Genomic DNA, 20,841 nt, shown 5'->3' with positions numbered 1-20,841 from the left:
AATATACTATTACATTTTTCGACGTTTTCATGCTATAGTTTACTATGACCTTTTTATACCTTACTTTACTATGACGCATTTTACATTTTTATGCCATAGTATACTATGACGTTTTTTGACGTTTTTATGCCTTACTGTACTATGACGTTTTTTGACATTTTATGCCATGCTATACTATGACGTTTTTTGATGTTTTCACGCCTTAGTATTCTATGACTTTTTTTGACATTTTTATGCCATAGTATACTATGACATTTTTTGACATTTTATGCCATAGTATACTATGACGTTTTTTGACGTTTTTATGCCTTAATATAGTATCACATTTTTATGCCTTACTGTAATATGACGTTTCTTGACGTTTTTATGCCATAGTATACTATGACGTATTTTGACGTTTTTATGCCTTACTATACTATGACGTTTTTTGACATTTTATGCCATAGTATACTATGACGTTTTTAGACGTTTTTATGCCCTACTATACTATGACGTTTTTTGACATTTTATGCCATGCTATACTATAACGTTTTTTGATGTTTTCACGCCTTACTATTCTATGACTTTTTTTGACATTTTTATGCCATAGTATACTATGACGTTTTTTGACATTTTATGCCATGCTATACTATGAGGTTTTTTGACATTTTTATGCCTTACTATACTATGAGGTTTTTTGACATTTTATGCCATAGCATACTATGACGTTTCTTGAAGTTTTTATGCCTTACTATACTATGACGTTTTTTGACATTTTATGCCATGCTATACTATGAGGTTTTTTGACATTTTTATGCCATAGTATACTATGACATTTTTTGACGTCTTCATGCTATAGTATACTATGACGTTTTTATACCCTACTTTACTATGACGCATTTGACATTTTTATGCCTTACTATACTATGACGTTTTTTGACATTTTATGCCATGCTATACTATGACGTTTTTTGATGTTTTCACGCCTTACTATTCTATGATTTTTGAAGTTTTCATGCTATAGTATACTATGACGTTTTTATACCTTACTTTACTATGACGCATTTGACATTTTTATGCCATAGAACACTATGACGTTTTTTGCCGTTTTTATGCCTTAATATAGTATCACATTTTTATGCCTTACATACTATGACTTTTTTCGACATTTTATGCCATAGTATACTATGACATTTTTTGATGTTTTCACGCCATAGTATACTATGACGTTTTTATACCTTACTTTACTATGACGCATTTGACATTTTTATGCCTTACTATACTATGACGTTTTTTGACGTTTTTATGCCGTAATATAGTATCACATTTTTATGCCTTACTATACTATGATGTTTTTTGACATTTTATGCCGAACTATACTATGATGTTTTTTTTTACATTTTTATGCCTTACTTTACTATGACGTTTTTTGACATTTTTATGCCATAGTATACTATGACGTTTTTTGACGTTTTTATGCCTTAATATAGTATCACATTTTTATGCCTTACTATACTATGATGTTTTTTGACATTTTATGCCATACTATACTATGATGTTTTTTTTTACATTTTTATGCCTTACTTTACTATGACGTTTTTATGCCTTAATATAGTATCACATTTTTATGCCTTACTATACTATTACGTTTTTTGATGTTTTTATGCCATAGTAAACTATGACGTTTTTTGACGTTGTTATGCCTTAATATAGTATCACATTTTTATGCCTTAATATACTATGACGTTTTTTGACATTTTTATGCCATAGAATACTATGATGTTTTTTGACGTTTTTATGCCTTATTATACTATGACATTTTTTGACATTTTATGCCATGCTATACTATGATGTTTTTTGATGTTTTCACGCCATAGTATACTATGAGGTTTTTATACCTTACTTTACTATGAGGCATTTGACATTTTTATGCCTTACTATACTATGACCTTTTTTGACGTTTTTATGCCTTACTATACTATAATGTTTTTTTTTACATTTTTATGCCATAGTATATTATGACGTTTTTTGACGTTTTTATGCCTTAATATAATATCACATTTTTATGCCTTACTATACTATGACTTTTTTTGACATTTTTATGCCATCGTATACTGTGACGTTTTTTTGATGTTTTCACGCCTTACTATTCTATGACTTTTTTTGACGTTTTTATGCCTTAATATACTATGATGTTTTTTTACATTTTCATGCCATAGTATACTATGACGTTTTTCGACTTTTCCATGCTTCACTATACTATGACATTTTATGATAATTGATGCCTTACTATACTATGACGTTTTTTTGCCATATTATACTTTGACATTTTTATGATATTTTATGCCACACTATACTTTGAGGTTTTTTTACATTTTAATGTTATAGTTTACTATGGCATTTTATGACAATTGATGACATACTATACTATGACGTTTCATGCCATAGTATACTATTATGTTTTATGACAATTTATGCCATACTATAGAATGACTTAATATATATTCTACTATGACTTGTCATAGTATAATAAAGCACAAAAACGTCAAAAAACGTAATACTATAGTAAGGCATATAAATGGCATTGTATAGTATGGTACAAAAATGTCATATTATAATAAGGAATAAAACGTTAAAAAACATCATAGTATAGTAAGGAAGAAAAATGTCAAAAACCTCATGCTATAGTAAGGAATAAAAAAGACAAGAAATTTAAAAAAATTAAAGTTATACTTATATATATCAATTACCTCATGTTTATTACTGCTAGCAACCTGATTGAATACAGAGTACAGGGTTAGCTTGGTAGTCAACGCTATCTAATATGATTAAATAACATCAGTTGATATTTTTCTGGTTATATTAGGTATCACTGCGATGTTCGCACATGACGTGAGCCTCCAGATAGCCCCCGCCCTTTCAGTCAATCAAATGCTTGCATGCCTGCATCGGTTGTCTCGTGGACGTAGCTCACATTCGAACTATCTAATGTGACTTTACTCCAAACATAGTGCGAACGAGTTCACTCAAATATTGGGAGGGACAATTCTGTTTTCCGAAAATATTGGAATGGACATGTTCCTACCGTTCATATGCAAACCTACGCCCTTGGTCTCAGGACATTTCCATATAGCAGTTTTGATTAGCCTCGTGTTTCTCTATTTTGTTGGTGGTGGTGGGGGGTGGGGGGAATGGGGGGTTGATGCTTATCAGATGCAAAATAGCACACCTGCTGTTCCAAAACACCCTCAGTGGGTTCAAATTAGTGCTCCCCTGCTTCTTGTTCTTCTATTGAATATCCCGCTGCAACAAAAGGATGACAATGTTTTTTTTCTTTTTCATTACAAGTTCTGTGACAATCAAAACAAAATGCTTTGTTGAATTTAGTATTACAGATTTGTGAGTGGTTTGGGCTGTGAACAATCAGACATGATTCTCCTGAATCCATTGATTACACTGATCAAAACTCATCAGTATGATTAATGAAACACACGAAAGAACCCCACCTGGGAGCTGATTTCATTATCATTGTGATGGAGCATCCAAGCAGGTAAAAGGTGTACAGTGAAAATCCAGAGAACAAGGGAAGGACTTCATAAGGCAGTAGTATCCCATCTTTTATTAATGTCACTCCCTGGGACAGCAGGTTTTTGTCAGTCAGAATGGATAATGAAGATGTTGGCAGGGCCGGTGAGTCCATCCCTTTAATACTCACATATTTTATGATAATGAAAGGTACTCAAAGAATGATTATGATAAAAGTGGAGTCCCCCACTGATGTGCCAGCACAGCTGTGCAGCTAGACAGTCAGCTGCAGGCACCGAATAAAGGGATCACACAGCAAGCAAAAAAAAGATCCATATAAGTACATAAAGCGAATAGTTGATGGTATTGTAGCCAGCCCTACGTCGGCAGCGCTGCATGTTACACTGCATGACGAAAAATAATATGAAGCAAAAGCTTTCAGTCTTGAATGTCAGTATGAAAACCTTTTTGATCTTATTCTGTCTGCATTGGCTCCATAGCATGAAGCCCTTTCACCATTCTGACCTTTACATGAGCCTTGTTGAAACAGGTTTAATCTTTGACTAAACAATGCTGTGAGTGTGCAGTGTGCACAGGCTATTTGTTATGGTTTCAGATGTATCTACCACTGAGTCTTTACATCAAAGCAGCAAAAATAAAAACTGAGCCGAGCAACAAGGAAATTTCATCATGTGATATTAGTTGCATATTTAGGAGGTCATATACAGAGGACATTGATGGTCGTGTGTGCTGTGGCACCCCTGATGTGCATATCAGTAACATCTTCCAAGCATCAAAGCATCAACTGGGGTATTGTACTGTATGTGTAAACAAACTTAGCGGCCCCTAAAGCAAAGCCATACCAACCCGCCAGAGCTTCAAAAGTTTCCTGCAAGCTGTAGGAAGCAGGTGAAAAAATAGAAGTGCAATAAACTTTGACCCCGGGTGCGCACTTGTTGACTGATGTTTCACACTGGGGTCGCCTTTTCCCTCGGCAGCGTTCTTCAAGAGGAGCAGGCCCGTGTGCAAGTATATATGTGTGTGCGTGCATGCATAGTCCCCGGGGAGATCATCCCCATCTCCCTTTGAAGGCTCTGTGCTATAGAGCTGTTTTCATACAGCACCGGCCATGGATTTCCTGTCTTTGCTGACCCCTTGTCTCCTCTTGGACACTTCAGAAAAACTTCTCAGCACAAACACCTTTCTCCCATTAACTACAGAGGCTACAGGGGGAGAGGGGAGGCAAAGGGGGTTTTGAACCTCAGAGTGCCATCCCACTCAGGAACAAAGAGTTGGGTATTAAAAACAAACATGATAACCACATCAGCCCACCAGCAACACTTACCAGCTGATGCCTCACACAGACAAGTTGGTGTGCTGTGTTTTTCCTGCTTGAATTAAGACTATGTTGTGGTCCTGTGCATGTGTGGATTAATGCTCTTGGTCCAAACTATAGCAGCTTTTGAGTATAGGAACATTTGGGTCTCCTGACAAGAGGCCAAACCAAATAAATTTTACAACCGATTCTCTGGATCCACACATGCATGGTGCTCTGTCCAGCTGACACAACACAGGGTCAGAGATGAAAAGAGGACGGGTTCACCAAGGATCAGTTCCACATGGCCTTCAAATGGGGCAACAAAACAGCACAGTGCAGACGACCATATAACCAGCACCAGTATCCAGCACACCTGCCCGAGACACCTCTCATACCCATGAAATCAAATTAGATACCTGATACACAAGCAGTCTCATACATGAAAAAATCTTTGTAGAAAAAGTTTAAATTACAAAAAAACTAACTGTAAATGTGTAACACATTTTCCCCTTTTATTTTCCATTTTTAAGCAGCAGATGAATGTTTTTATTTATTTTTTTTTTTATTTTATTTTTTTTTTACAAAGAACAAAACTAGAGCCTGATACACAGATTGTGGTCTTTATTTCAAAATGGTACAAAGCCAGAATTACTGCGATAAAATCATACAAAATGGAACAATGGAAAAATTTGTTTTACGGCAGGCAGGGGTCCCTGTACGCTCCCTCAGGGTGCGCTGCGTTTAAGCTGGTCCAGTTTGCGTCGCAGCATGTTGTAGTTGTCTCTGGTCCCAGGAGCCTCGGGGTCCAACTTTAGAGACAGCTCATAGTGTTTCTTTGCCAGCTCCAGCTTCCCCCAGCGATGATACAGCACAGCTGAGGAAAAACAGAAATGCTCTTCAAGCTGAGAAGCAGCAACAATTCTTCTACTATTCATTTAGTGCATTCAGTTCAGGTCAGGTAGGCTGCACAACATTGCTTCTGCTAACATGCACAATTATTTTTTTCAGCTTTTGAGCACTTAGAATCTCTCATCAACTGTGTAAAATATGTGTTATAAGCAAAGTTGCAGTAGCCTTACCTAAATTGCCATGGCAACTAGCAGCATTTGGGTTGATTCGAAGAGCGTGAAGGAAGAAGCCCTCTGACTCCTGAGGAAAGAAAACAAAATAAACAAAAACCGAAAAAAATAAAAGAAAAAAAAGAATCACAAAATACAGTGAATTATCTGTACTAGTTAGAGAAATATGCCATGTCTGGATTATGGCAGACAAGGAGGACTTTGTAAGTAATAAAATCACAAACATGCACAAAAGAATAATATTCTGAGATGAAATGTTTATAGAATGCAGACTGGCCTTGTATTTCTGTAATTTCCCCAGGACGTTAGCCAATGAAAACATGATAGTGTGGTCATTGGGGAGGAGCTTTAGAGCCTCTCGGCCGATCAACTCTGCTTGACCCAAGTTACCTTCGAAAACATAAGAGACAAGTACAAAAAATATTACACATTAATTTTTAGTGATACACACACCGCACGTACAGCTTAACACGTACATACACATATTTTTTTCAGTGTAATCTACACAATATGGTAACCAACACATATGCTACTAAATTTGTGTGTTAACATTCAAATAGTCAGAAACTCAAAGCCAGAGATACATTGGTAATAACAGCTGGTATACAGAGAATCTGACTGCTTGCTTTATTTGTCAGCAGTGTCTAAAGCAGAGTTTTTCCTTCTCCACACATGGAGGAGCGGTTTAGTCTCCTAATTAAGGTTGAACACAAGGCCCACTGGGTTATTGATCTCTGTCACAGACACGTCTGATGTCTGGCCAGAAATGGAGAAAGAGAAAGGGAGAGAGGGAGAGAGAGAGAGAGAGAGAGAGAGAGAGAGAGAGAGAGAGAGAGACAGACAGTCAGACAGACAATGACAGTCATGTCCTGAGTCATGGCCTGTGCCCTTCAGACACAGCTTGCCAACAAGCGACTAAATGTGTGACTGTGTCTGAGCGCATCCGCCTGAATCTACACTGATTCTGCCTTTTGTTTGTGTAATGATCAAAACAAAAGAGGGGGGGTAAACACCAAAGAGAAAAGAATATTCCCATTTCCTTGCTATTTGAAAATGACACCTATTGTTCTTCTTTTCTCTCGCTTTTTTTTTTTTGTTTGGCAGGGAGCTGGGGAGAGGGGTAGAATTATTTCTGTCAGATTTGGGGAACAAATGCAGTGGGGGGAACTCTGAGGGGGCGCTGTTCTGGCTGTGCTTGCCCACGTTTGATCAGGAACACACTGGGCCCTGATTGGACAGTTCCAGTGCCCTCCTGGGAGACTCCGCCCCCACGGGAGCGGCTTCTGACAAAACGGCTCGAGCGTTTGGAAATCAGAGCATTCTCCACACGGCAGGGAAGAGTGCCTTCAAAACTCACAACACAAAGCTTTAATACATAAATTTCAAGCATTGCTGATTCCTGCTCTTCCGGTCTAATCTTGTTGGCCATTTAGATTTCCTGCCTTTCCAAAATAACAATGCTGTGTTTCTTGGCTGTTAATGCTGAAACAAACTGCACCCGGGACAGAGAGTCCTTTGAAAGTAAAGTGACTCATAAAAATCACATTCAATCAGAAATGCGTGAATATCATTATCATTATTATTATTACAAATATTTATGAAATAAACTAACCTTTAACAGCATAAGAAAACATCAAATTTGTTGTTAAGTGTAGTCTGTGTATTAAAAAATCTTAGTCATTTTAAGCAGGTTGAGGTGATTTTTTTTTGCCAAAAATTGCTAGTACTTGATTTTCTGTACAGTATTCACAGTATTTGTGTGTGCATTTTGTTGATACCAGTGTTGTCTAGCAGAATGACCATGTTGTTCCAAGCCAGGCTGTGGTCAGGTTTCAGCACCGTTGCATTCCTCCATGCATTCAGGGCATCCACGTGTCTGTTCTGGTCAGCATACTATGATGAAAAGAGAGAAAAATTATAAGGATAACCCTTCTCAAATTTACCCTTTCTCTTTGTATGGCAAAAATCAACCATTATACAGTAGGTTTTTTCCATTATTAATTTTGCTGAGATTCAGGTTTTGGAGAAGCAATGTGCAAATCTGACAGTTAGCCTTTTTTGCCTACTGCCTCTTTACTCTTTAAAAACAGCACCTGCTAAACACAGTTTAAGACCCTGGAGTCTCACCAAGCGTCCCAGGTTATAGTAGCAGTCTGGGTATTTTTTCCTGAAGCGGATGGCGTTCCAATAGCTCTGCTCTGCTTCCCCAAACTTCTGCAAGCTGTTCTGCACTATTCCTAGATTCATCCAAGCAGCAGCAAAGTCAGGCCTGCACAGATTGAAAACATACAATACCAGTAGTATGTTTTCAATACCAATTTTTCCGAGTTATTCCGTGTTGGAACCAGGAATATGAAATGGTCATTTGTGTGGTAATACTGTGTTTCATTATGTGGGACAACATACTGAATAGAAACGGCTTTAGATAAAAGTTGCTCTGCCTCGATCAGTTCATTCCTCTCCTTCAGGATATTCCCCAGGTTGTTCATGGCATGGACGTAGGTAGGATGTAGCCTGAAAGCCACAGGAAACGTGCAAAACAAAGTCAACTCCTGGCACCTCTGTTAGCAGCTGACTGGATTTCCAATGCTTGTGAGGAGACGTACCTGACTGCCTCTCTGTAATATCTGATCGCAGCAGTAGTGTTCCCTCTGTCAGCCAGGTTCTTACCTACATTGTAATGGACCTGTGGAATCAGTGACAAATACATGAGGCATCCGAGTGGGACTTCAACTGTTTGGCTGTAATTTATTTCCACATGTAGACTACAAGCCTGTGCTGACAAATGCTGCAAAGCGGCAGGCAAACACACAAAGCACAGATTTCTACCTTGGCATTGAGTGGACAGACAGGCAGGGCACTGGTGAAAAGGCTTTGCTCCGACCGCCACTGGTGACTGCGGAGAGCACAGCGCGCTACATACACACACAACAGTAAAAGCACCGACACACACAGCAGCTTCTGTAATGTGGAAGAAAAAACAGAAAAAGAAAGAAGAAGACATTTGACAACCATGTAATCTAAGTACATTATAACCCTTAACCTCAAAAAAAATACATTTTCTCAGAGTCAGAGTTAATAGCCTGTAAATGTGCCTATGTAACACATGGACACCGCCTGCTGTTAACATCCCTTTATAGGCGAGTCAGTAGTCATTTCTCATGTCTGTTGCTTCTCTGCATCACTGAACTACTGAAGCATCAAAGTTGCATAAACAGGTGGCTAAATAAAAGACTTTACAACCAGGATAGTGGGATCCATCGGCTGTAGAAATAGAAAGGTCACCGGGTTGTATCTATGCTGGAAACTGAGTGCTCATCAGGGTTCGTCAACACCATGTGGCAGCTCTTATTTTGGCGTGATCTTTTTGGTATGATTTAGCCCTACCCTGTATTTGTTCCAGTGGTAGCAGCAGTGTCCCAGGGAGTAGGCCAGCAGTAGGCAGTAGCCAGCTGAAGACAGGTAGAGCACTCTCTCAGCAATGACGAAGCCCACCCTGAAAAAAATGTTACAGGCTGGCAGAAAAGGGACCACCAGTAGCACCAGACCCAAGGTCAGTGTCCTGGCAAGGAGAGGAAAAGGCCACAGAATACAAGAGCATTATACACAGGCACATGACACTCAAAAATTCAAGTCTGACATTGTATGGAGAAGAAATTTAGGCTGAGGGAATGTAGGCTCAACAAACCATCCTCCACTCAGGAAACTTTCCTCATGAACCAAACACAGTCTGTCTCTAAAACCAGCAGAGAATTTTAAAAACTCTATAACAGCTATCGAGACGTGGTGCTCTGGTCACACTACAGTGGATATGATACAATTTTCATAATCAAGTGTGAGTCTAGAGAGGCCAACATGTGCTTCATCTCATCTACAGTGAGTGCAAGATGGCTGTGCTTGCTTACCTCCTCCTCTGGCTGTCCTGCGAGCATAAGGCTTGGCTTATCAAGCCTATCAGGACGCACCAGAGCAGTAGCAGCCACACCATCCTCCAATCAGTGGCTGACTTAATGAGAGGCACACAGCCCATGGACCAATCAAAACACAGCCACCAGGGACACAGCAGCAGCCAGGCATTCAGAGAGTAGTAGTAATTATAGTTCACTATCTGCCAATCAAAGAGGAACAGGAGGGGTGAGGAATGGAAGAGAGTAAGGAAAGAGGAGGGCAGTACAGCAGTTCAAGTTCAGAATCAAAGTCAATCACTGTGTTCAAAAATGATGAAGATTTCAGATGTTTAATTAGACTTAAACGATGTACAAATGAAATATGCTTCAGTCAATTTAAAATTTCAATTTATAGCATAGATCCAAACTTATAGTGTTAATGATTCAAGAAAATAAAGACAATTTCTGGCTTTAATCATGTATAGCTAATAAATGTGATCAAATAAACTCCATGAGGAAATCAGACTCACTCTAAGAAATATATTTTCTGCAAAAGAGGCAGGGTTGTCTACTTCAGTAAATGCTGGTGGTCCTGTTCCCATGATCCTCCAGCGTGCATAGAGCATTGAGAGTCCTCCAAGACCCATGAGAGCCAATCGTGTTAGCAGTCCTGTTCGTAACATCTCACTCACCTGTCATAGAAAATATGACGACTTGTCAGCGACAAATAAAAACCCGTGCTTGTTAAGTTACTTTCAAGCACTGGCTCCTCGTCACAATGCGTGGAAATCCATGTTGCTTTGCTTAAACAATATATGTGATGCGACACTAATATTACAAGGGAGTGCATAATTTATGACAGAAAAGATGGGGAGGGTGTATAAGCTGTAACTCACATCGAGTGGATTCTTCCTAAGGAGTAGCCTCTGGCTGAGTTCATACACATTAACATTACAGATCAGGAGGACATCAAAGGCTGCATTCACACCCTGAAGGGAAATACATAGAGAGGGAGGAAGAAATGGCATTTAAAATTTATATAGGTCAGCAATAATATGAATCTTTAGCTCTTATTGTACATGAGAAAAACATGAGATTTTAAGGTTTTTCCACTTAAGCTATTCCATGAAATTGAAATCAATTGTCTTTATAGTATGTGAGTGTTATATCATGCATCACTGTTGATCATTTAAATATTGTTACTATTGGATGTAATGAATCATTAACTCACTGCAAAATGGCTTTACAAAAAGACTTCCTACCAAGACTGTGATGCCTTGTTCTTTACAGAGCATTGCTGCGGCACACAGCAAGAGGCTGACCACAACCCACTGGACAGAAAACCTGTCATCTCTGTCACTCCCTGAAAACAAAAAGCCAAGAGCAAGTTGGATATGGACAGTTAAGGCTTCAAATGAAGGTGTTCAAACAGGTGCATTTAGAAAAGAAAATAAGCAGCCCCACAATGTTATACTTTGACTTGTTTTGGATACCTACCTCTGTTGAAAGCTTTGCAGTAGGTGAGGAATGAGAGGTGGAAGAACAGAGCGCATAAAAGGTCTGCTCGACCCACTATACCAGCCACCTTATTGAGATGGAGAGGGAAAAGAGACAGACAGAGCAAGAGGATGAAAGGTGTGATGTATGAGGGAAGAAAAAGGCAGCATAAAAAGTTAAACTACCAAACATACATAAAAACAGCATTATGATGTAAATGTTTGCATATTGTATCACATCATATTCTGTTTTGCATGGCACATCCACTCACAAATGGACTTATAATGAAATGGCTTATTAACAGAGGTGGGAAGAATGACTCATTAGCAGCGTGACCTCTTGGTTTGTGTGTTGTATATGGTGTGTGGGTACAGTATGGTTGGCATCCTGGGGTTATCTGCTTTGATACATACAGCAGGCCTAAGCCAACAGTCTGCCTGCCTCCCACCCCCCAGGTCTCACCCAGTCCTTGCCCTACATGATTAAAGAGAATGGAGAGGGGGAATTGCTGCCTTCCAGCCAGGCTTTACAGCAAACACACATATGCTGGCAGGTCAATAAGCAACCCGACACAGCTAATAGTCAGGCCATGCTACCACGCGTACCTCGGCCCTGCACTCCCAGCTGAGACAGGGCTTTTGTTCTTAGCATGGAACCACTGCATGTTTTGTATCAAAACCTCTGGACTAGTATGTCAAGATGCCATGATGTACTGCTTTAGGGGATCCACGTTGTTAAGAAAAGTTTTTCTTCTTAGCCCAAAATCACAACAAGTACCAGTGCTGAGACACAATTTGGCTGTATAGGCCCACAACTGCAACTGTGCCTGACCCAGCCCAAGCAAAAGAACAAGAGCTGACCTAACTTGATACAACTGATGCATCAAGATATAAGAGGGGGAAAAAAGCGATCTAAATATGTAATCATCACACTATCATGTGTCCGGAGATGGATGGAAAATGTCAGAATAATCTTTTCATTGTTCAGACACATTGCGGCAAACTGTGGTCTAAGACTGAAAAGTGATGCAGTGGTCACAACATCAAATGCACTCACTAAATCATTTCATGTTCTCTTCTTAGTTTATATTTACATTTCACGCAAATATGACAGAGAACTTTGTTTTCACCACGGGCACTGAGTGCAGATTTCACCTAAAACCTTTGCTTACAATGTTCCTAACCATTTTATACAATTAAGAGAAACCTGTTTTTGTTGTTTCATTCACTGTGAACATGCAGAAAAAGGACAATTCAGGTTGGTCACCCACTGTGTGAATTATATGAAATGCAACTCTGAGACAGAGGAATGTGTTTCTTTAAGGAGGGAATGATAATGGAGGGGGCAGCAGTTGCACACTTCTGGTTCAGTGTTATACAGTATAACAGAACACTGTGCTGCAAGGAGAGAAAGTATTTCAATAGAGCTTCCAATTCAAGCTCATCCAAAACTATCCACATTTTATCTTCCACCATACTCATCATTACTCACTAGAAGGTGGAATGTTTATTATGTTATGAACTCTAGATTTATCACATTGTTTTCACCATTAAAATAAAATACAGATGTGGCCTGTGAATTGATGACCTCTGTAAAAAAAAAAAAAAAAAAAGTATTTGGTGGTTGGTGTTTTCTTGCAGCTTTTTCACACACCATGATGTAATTTGTGTGTTTTCTGAATTACAGTTTGGAGCATGCATTTGCTGTTGTGCAAAACTGAGCAAACATGCTAAAATGTGGCACTGTTGTCTCAAACAGTGCCTCCAAAAATCAAAGGAAAAACATAAAATGTGTATTAGTATGCACTCTACCAATAATTGAACTTGATTTTGAACTCTGCTTACACTTTCTGTGTGGACCGGATGTGCAGCAAAGAAGAGGGCAGCAAGTAGAGAAGTCTTGGGGGCGTGGTTCAATTTCCTATTGTTCTCATCATAGGCAAGTCCACCAATCAGTATAGCAAACACATCAATCATAAGGGCAGATATGACGGCATGGAGGGCAATGTTCAGTACATGGAAGCCAACAGGGTGCAGGCCTCCCGCCACGAGGTAGTTCAGCCTGTAAAAACAAGAGGTAAATGATTGGTAGGTGAGGGAAAGAGGCCAGACGCCAGAGTTCATCCAGTAAATGGGAGTCCTTACCTAAATGTAAGGACAGTGAGAGGTCGGTAGGATTTGTGACTAGAGTTGCTACTCAGGTTGCTTCCCCAGAAGTCATTGGTCCAGATGTTGTTCAGGGGTGTTGCTGGTTTCAAGTCCTGCAAAAGAAACTCAAAGTGAGACTGATGCCAGCAACACTAACCTGTGCAGAATGTCACTCCATTGTTGCAGCATAAGGAATGCCATAAAATGGATCAATTTTGCAACACAGGAAGTAATATCATTGCTATTGCAAGTGTCTGTATGTGACGTTCATAGATATATTACCTTGTTGTTGACGATTGCTTCCGAATCGTCAAACACAAACTCCCCGTCATAACTGTTAATGAAGCACAGGAGTGCTACCAAGGCGACTGTGACCTTGGCCTGGACTGGAGCAAGCTTTGGCAGGGGTATTTCACGATCCCAATAAACTTCAGACAATGCCATGATGCACCAGCTCTTTGGTCATTCTGTATCAGCAGGTGAAGCAGGATGGGTGCATGCACACAGTCATAATGTATCAGTCCAGCTGCAACAAATGCTATCTAAATCGTGGGCTGTTAATAACTGTAGCGAAACAGTATACAGCTGTCTTAGTAATAAAAGCACAGTCTTTAAACACTGGGTGGATTCATACCTTATCTTATGAGAGAAATGCTGTAGGAGGTCACCCTGTCTTGTCTAACGCCCATGTTAGCTTCTCTGCCAGCTGGCTAACTAGCAAGTGTAACCGTTAACTCGCTGAAAGGAGCGAGGACCGTACCTGCTAACAGACGTAGTGATTAGCTTTGCACTTTGTAATAGTGAGGTGAAATAATTACACTGTCACAGACGTCTACATGACGGTGTAAGGTGAAGGGTACCCTGGAATTTAGCAAGGTAGTGAAGCGTGGCTTTAGCATGTCTTGTTAGCGGGTGCTATTCCCTTTACCACACGGCATAAACATGACAGACGCACGGGAATAGATATATCGGTAATACGCGCTGTTTATTCTAAATATTTTGCCGAAAACTGTGAAGGTTCTCATTCGCATAAAGCGCTCCGGCGAGGTGCAGACGGAGCACCTCACGGCTGTAAACAAATATACACGCTCAGGCTCTAGCACTTCCCGTCCGACGTCACTATCACGTGGTCATTTTCAGCCAATAGTTGACGTGATGCTGAATGTAAAGTGGGTTTGGATCTCGAAACGCCCAGAGGCCAAACACAGAAACACATGATAGCCTCTTTGAGAAATTAATTGCTCTTACACTGAATAAAAATTACTGAATGACAGTAATTCAGCTGTGGCAAAAGGCTCTTCAGCCTGTGAACCCCTTTCTTAACCTTCCCGAGGAGATGTGGCGCTCATCAAACTCATTCTGCCGGATGGATTTGGTTTACACAGTGAATTTGTTTTTATATTGCTCCAACCTCCTGATATGATTTACACTTGATTTCGAAGCGTCACAGTATGACTCAAAATCACCCATCCGATCTCTAAAGAGGTAACTGGTGTCATTTCTTTACCATTGAGTTTATTGTAATCATCAGTCCATTTGCTGTTTACAGCATAATTGGCACTATATTTTCTACATGAATAGACTATAATCAGCTGGCAGCTATCATCATTAGTCCTGTACAGTCACTGGAACAGTCAACTCATCTCTTATGGGTGGTAATAGTAAGGAATATGTCATAATGCACTATATGCAAAGTGAAAGGTTACAAGGTTCATTTATCATTTGACACAGGGTTGTATAACAAGATGAGACTCAACCATGAAAAATTGTTTTATTTTTATGATATCTTATAGTAGCATAAAGGGAACGATAACTATCACTTTTCCATAGAAAACGTTATAGTAAACATCAAGTCAGAGATGCATGAATAAATAAAGATAAATATTAACATAAATAATGACATTATTAATGTTGAGACATTAGACTCAATGTCATGTTTTAAGATGTTTATTCAGAGAGAATGAATAAAAAGTCATCATGCAAGCATACACGAAACAAAAACACTGTAAATGTGCATTTAATGACATTTTGAGATTATCATGCACAAATACAAGTGTACATAATATACATAACATCTCATCCTACATAAACTCTCATCCTAGATAAACTCTCTGGTGGGAAGCATCTGTAAAGAATACTAAGAGATGTCGGTTTTTACAGATCAATCAGTTAGACATACAGTGCATTTAGAAAGTATTCAGTCACTTTTTTATGTTGAATGTTTAATTCATTCATCAATGTACAATGCCAGCAAGCTAGCTGCTAGCTAATGCTAATGCTAATGGGGCTGCAGCTGGCTTGCCCCCAGTGGGCCATGCGCCCAGCCAGCAAGCTAGATGCCGGGGGAGGTAAACTGGTAAAAGGGAATGTTACTGTAAATTGTCAAACACATCACCATTTATTAATACTTAATTGGTCTATCCAATAAAGACACTAAGGATTACAATTTAACACAGTTTTTGTGTTATTAGCTCAAGCACATTGTGTCTGTCTCAATTCGATGTGGAAAACCAGGTAATTCCAAAGAATTTTTCTTGCCAATGTATTTCTCTGTCATAGATCGTGTGGCTGTTGTCTCAAACATGGGTAATCTGTTGTCCGTCATAAGATATGTTAGTAGAAAGAAGTGTTAATATAAAGACAAGTGTCTGTAAGAATTAGAGGTGCGGAGTTTGTGGAGAGGCCCACGGCAGACTTTGGGATTTTGTGCTCCATTTCACCTGTCATTGCTTGGGGAAGACAAGGAATCTCCCTAATGGCCAGAGCCAGGGGCCCAGGGTGACAAGAGGGGGGAACAATTGTCAAGGACACATTCTCAGACCTTTAAAATGGGTCTCAAGGTTGGTTAGAGAAGTAGACACTTATTGAGCAAGAAAGCACACATAATTAAGGCCATGCTTCAAAACATCACCCTTGGTATCTGAACAGTCACATACAGTTGGTGCAGTCTGTTTGGTGAAGCTGCTAGTTTTGAAGGATGCATTTGGTTGGTGCAAAGAAACACATCTTATATTACCTTCTTTATTGGTATGTTTTCTACTAAAAATGTACAAGAATCTGATCAGAGAACACCACCCATAATTCTTAATCTACTCAGTTTTTACATCTGGTTTTGATTTAGATTTTTCCTTTCTCACCAGGAACATGGATACTTCTGCAGAAGCATTTAATACCCCCAAAATTGCCTAATTACCACCCCATGCAAAATGCATGAAGTATGGATTTCATCTCCTGGTTCTTCACCCATGTCAGTCAGTTGGAATTCATGTTATTAGCATCACTTCCAGTGGGCTGGGCAGGGTGGAGGACATAATGAGGGAGAATGTTCCAGTATAACCAATGGAAGATCTAGTGGCCCAAATGCAGGGAGACAGGGCTGCCAGTGGAGACCCTGTCAGGGAGGGTCCACTGTTTTTGTGATCATGCAGAAGAGGACAGACATTGATTGCATGCAGCCTGACAAAGAGTTACAGCAGATAGGAAAGGTCAGGGTCAAATGGCGTGAAAGTGAAAAAATGGCTGAGCATCACGCAATGCCCTGAGATGAATGATGCAGCCTGCATGTGTTTTTCATCATTAGCTGTTAATCGCAGTCGGCACAGTTTTCTTCTCTCTGATCACAGTGGGTGATGTACAACAGTATTATCCAAAGACTTGTTTATTAAGAAAAATGTTTACTAATGAAAGGCATTTGTAAAACATACTTAGAAGTGAAATATTTTACATTTTTTAAAGATTATGTATCTGGCAAAAATAGATATACAAGAACTAGTTTTTTGGAAAATAATAATAATGTCTTGAGGTAATATGTGTTTATTCCCTTCAAACCTCAGACATCAAATATTTAGTAGCTTCAGACAATGAAAATGCATTGATTTGACTTCTGTCTTGTCATTAAGTAGAGACAAACTATATCAGTATGTAGCAGTCAAATGGCATGAGATCAACACAGCAGATAGACTAAACAGGAGGTGAAGTAAGACATCATTAGTTTGTATACATGCAGAGCCCACTTTCTTGAACTGGTTGAACTTGAAACTGGCATACCGTGCTTACAATATCCAGAGGCACTCTGAATATTATTTTCATTGTGAACAAACAGGGGTGTTTTCAAAATGAAATGTCCACCTCGAAGGACGTCAGGTCTAAAATAACATTCAGAAAGCCAACAGCAGTATAATTCTGAAGATTTATGAGGTTAGCACAGTCACTTCAATCATAAAATATATTGTTTTTTAATACTAAATAGTCATTTTAGATCTTACCACAGTAATATTTACATTATCAAGTTATTTCCATAATATTTTAGACTGGTGCAGCGGTTCTTGTAGATGCAAACAAACTGACAAACTGATACGAAACATTACACAGTGTAGGCTTTTGATTTAGCCTTATTTAGCCTCATTCCCATGAAGAGCCTCATAAACTGGCCAAAGTGGTCAAATTCAGGTCTGGAGTTTTCCTGTTAACTATTGCCTTTAATGGGAGCAGTACATGTATCTCCTATATGTAGATCTGTTATATGATGTTTTCCAGGTGTGGTGTGTTGGAACGTGGCCATGGTGAGAGTCAGCCCTGCAGCATGAGCTTTTCCTCTGGTGATCCAGACTTGTATGATTTGCCCGGTGCTGGGGCCATGGAAACTGCTGTGATGGCAAAGCACAAGGTTAGTCAAACATAGTTATACAATCCAAAAGCTTCTTCCTCTGATTCTAATGTGCTGCAGTGCAACCTATTCCTTATACTGTTTCACAAAACCTTTGTTGCTTTTTCTAGAAGCACAAACCATTCCTTTTGTTCAACTTTCCCCCCATTAAAGTCACTGTTCTTGGAAAACATTCCTATTTTTGTCTGGGTGCCAGAGGTGGAACAGACATCTACAACAAAGGTGAGTGAGATATAATTGACTGTAAACCAGGTACTGAGTCATCACTTGTCACACGGCCTGTCTGAACCGCTTTAAAAGGCGCTCTTCACTCATTATTTGGATAAAGCTGTAAGCCTCACCTTTTCTGATCAAAAGTTTCCTAATATCACACTCCCCAAACTTATCCTTAAAGACAGTACTGTATCGTTATGTGTGTTTCATCTCCTCTAAAGTTCTTGTAAGCGACTATTGATGCAGTGGAGCTGAACTGTCTCCTTTTGAAATGCTCCCCTCAAAGGTGCTGAATCCAACTCTCTTCACAATTGAGCTGTGCTACAGGGACTTCACGTGGGAAATCAAACGCCGTTTCAAGCACTTCCAAGGTCTTCATCAGTTGCTGCTGATGTTCAAGGCTCTTCTAAAGCTCCCCCTGCCAACCTGCATGTAAGAACTGTTAATTTGCACCCCTTTAGTCCCATACTCACACATGCACACACGCACACGCACGCACGCACGCACGCACGCACACACACACACACACACACACACACATAAGAATCAGCAGAATCACACGAAACTAACACACACAGATACATGCCCAAAACTGACATTAGGAAAGGAGGCTATTTTTTACACATCACTTCTCTGTATCCCTGAGTGTTCATTTCTCAGCTGAGGGCTACTCAATTTCTCTTCAGCTCCGTCTTCTCATTTCCTTCTGTTCAGCCGCTTGGAAAAATGCAGCATGTTCTCGCAGACAGTGGAAATTCATTTATATAACAAGCCCACTGAAGGCTTTCAAAAGAAAAAAACAACTTCCAGCCGAAATGAAATCTTGCGGAGTCTGGTAAAGCAAACATTGTTGCTATACTCTTAGTCTCAAATTTAACAAAATGCTGTTTTTTTTTTTTTCAAGACAATGGATATTGTGACCACCCAACCCCAATCTACAAAGGAAACAGAGAGGTAGCCCACACACCGAACACTGCAAGCTCCCAAAGGTTTAATGATGAAGTGTTTTTCGACCTTCAAAGAGTTGTTCTCTTATTATTTATTTTTTCTCAAATGCTTCTGAAGACATCATTTAATGATTGTAGTAGAATTAAAATCCTCATTGCAACCTTTATTTACAGTAATAACAATATTAGTGTTCAGGTTCTCTAATTAGGCTATGTAGGCACTCTACAGCTGAGCCGAAAGCAGCTGGATTCTGTCTGACAGATGCAGCTGGAGGATTACCTGAGAAATATCCTCAAAAGCACCATGTACAGGACCCTATGTGCCGCTACTTATAGTCAAAGCCTTGTCTTGTAAAAGAATGACATCAATACAGTCAACTCCACTGAAGGTGAGCCATCTACACTTTAATTAGGTGTGAAAGCTAACAGTAATTTCATCCTTGTCAGAGTTCTGCGGCCCGAATGAGGAGAGTCCCTTTGCAGAGGATGGTGATGGAGAATAGCTTGCATTAATGAGGGGAAACACAGCAGGCAGGAGCAAAGAAACTATCACTTAAAGAGCTAAGATGGCGGTTAATATCCATTGCCTACAGGAAAAAAAAAAAGGGGGGGGGTGAGATGACACATTATAATAATGATGCCTAAGTGCAAAGTAAGCATCTTACAGTAAAACAAAGTCAATTTGTTCTTAAAGAAGATGTGCGACAAACTCTAAGTGAAGTATTATTTTCTGCGGAAAAAAAGTTTGCAGCTTCATTACGCTGCCAACGTGTCAGAGATAACTTCATTCTTTTCAAAGACTGGAGAAGAAATTGGTCGTTGCAGTTTCTTTTATTCTAAACAGTTTCCCTTCAGCAAGAAATGAAGACGAGTCTTTATATATTTCATATTGTCTTAGGATTGCTGTCTGTGTGTTCTGTCTGGAGTTTTTGCATGTGTGGAAGGGCATGTGAATGTTAGTGTTACTAGTGTGGATTCAATGGTTTCTGTTACTTCTGATTCTAAAAGATAAGGGAAGGTATGACTGCACACTAATCTGCATTCGTGTTCTTTTGTAGATCACGAAATGGGCATAAAAGCCATATTTCATGCAGGTCCCATATTTAATGATTTCCTCTGTCATTCCTTACATCTGGGTTAAAACAGATTCTGATTTTTACACACTGAATTCGACCACTGTGTGTGTGTGTGTGTGTGTGTGTGTGTGTATGAGTGTAGTTCTTTTTCACTTTTTAGATGGCTGGTGGTGAAGGACTCTTTTGTTCTCTACGTGAGGCCGAAGGAATGGTGATCCTCTATGATAAGGGCTCTCACATCAAGATGAGCACCCAGGAGACTGGCGTCCATCACATAGTCACCGTCGAGAACCTCTGCAGGAAGGCGTCTGTTCTTATCATATTTACATTTTGCTGTGATGGCATAGCTACACATTTGTGCTTACTGTCCTCCTTCGCAGATTACTTGTGCTGTCTGTTCTATATCTATATATATCTGTATACATGCCACGAATGTCACATCCATATTATTTGGGGACAAGGCATGCTGTTTCTATCAGGCTGTACTCATAGAGATGCTCTGGACTA

At 39.5% G+C, this 20,841-nt stretch overlaps 1 protein-coding gene across 3 annotated transcripts; it reads right to left on the bottom strand.

The window, feature by feature from the left end:
- Positions 1–5,428: 5,428 nt before the first annotated feature.
- tmtc4 (transmembrane O-mannosyltransferase targeting cadherins 4) lies at positions 5,429–14,550 on the bottom strand. Of its 3 annotated transcripts, XM_023404561.2 has the most exons (18): positions 14,067–14,550; positions 13,715–13,899; positions 13,430–13,545; positions 13,130–13,346; positions 11,286–11,373; positions 11,051–11,151; positions 10,685–10,777; positions 10,319–10,480; positions 9,807–10,009; positions 9,289–9,463; positions 8,731–8,862; positions 8,508–8,587; positions 8,308–8,415; positions 8,029–8,170; positions 7,680–7,794; positions 6,179–6,291; positions 5,902–5,971; positions 5,429–5,696 (listed from the first exon to the last, which is right to left on the bottom strand). In XM_023404561.2, exons 2-18 carry the CDS (start codon positions 13,874–13,876, stop codon positions 5,548–5,550), a joined length of 2,226 nt encoding a protein of 741 aa, XP_023260329.1. In that variant the 5' UTR covers positions 13,877–13,899; positions 14,067–14,550; the 3' UTR covers positions 5,429–5,547. The 3 variants fall into 3 exon arrangements, with proteins under 3 accessions (XP_023260329.1, XP_023260328.1, XP_087029656.1); XM_023404560.2 differs by having other exon boundaries at positions 13,715–14,550; XM_087173530.1 differs by lacking the exon at positions 8,731–8,862.
- Between the last annotated feature and the right edge of the window lie 6,291 nt (positions 14,551–20,841).

This window comes from Seriola lalandi, unplaced genomic scaffold, assembly GCF_002814215.2.
Source record: "Seriola lalandi dorsalis isolate HSWRI2012SDOR001 ecotype SW California unplaced genomic scaffold, Sedor1 jcf7180002054248, whole genome shotgun sequence".
NCBI classification, from domain to species: domain Eukaryota; kingdom Metazoa; phylum Chordata; class Actinopteri; order Carangiformes; family Carangidae; genus Seriola; species Seriola lalandi.
The sequence above is the reverse complement of the archived record's forward strand: the minus strand, read 5'-3'. Positions and strand labels throughout refer to the sequence as shown.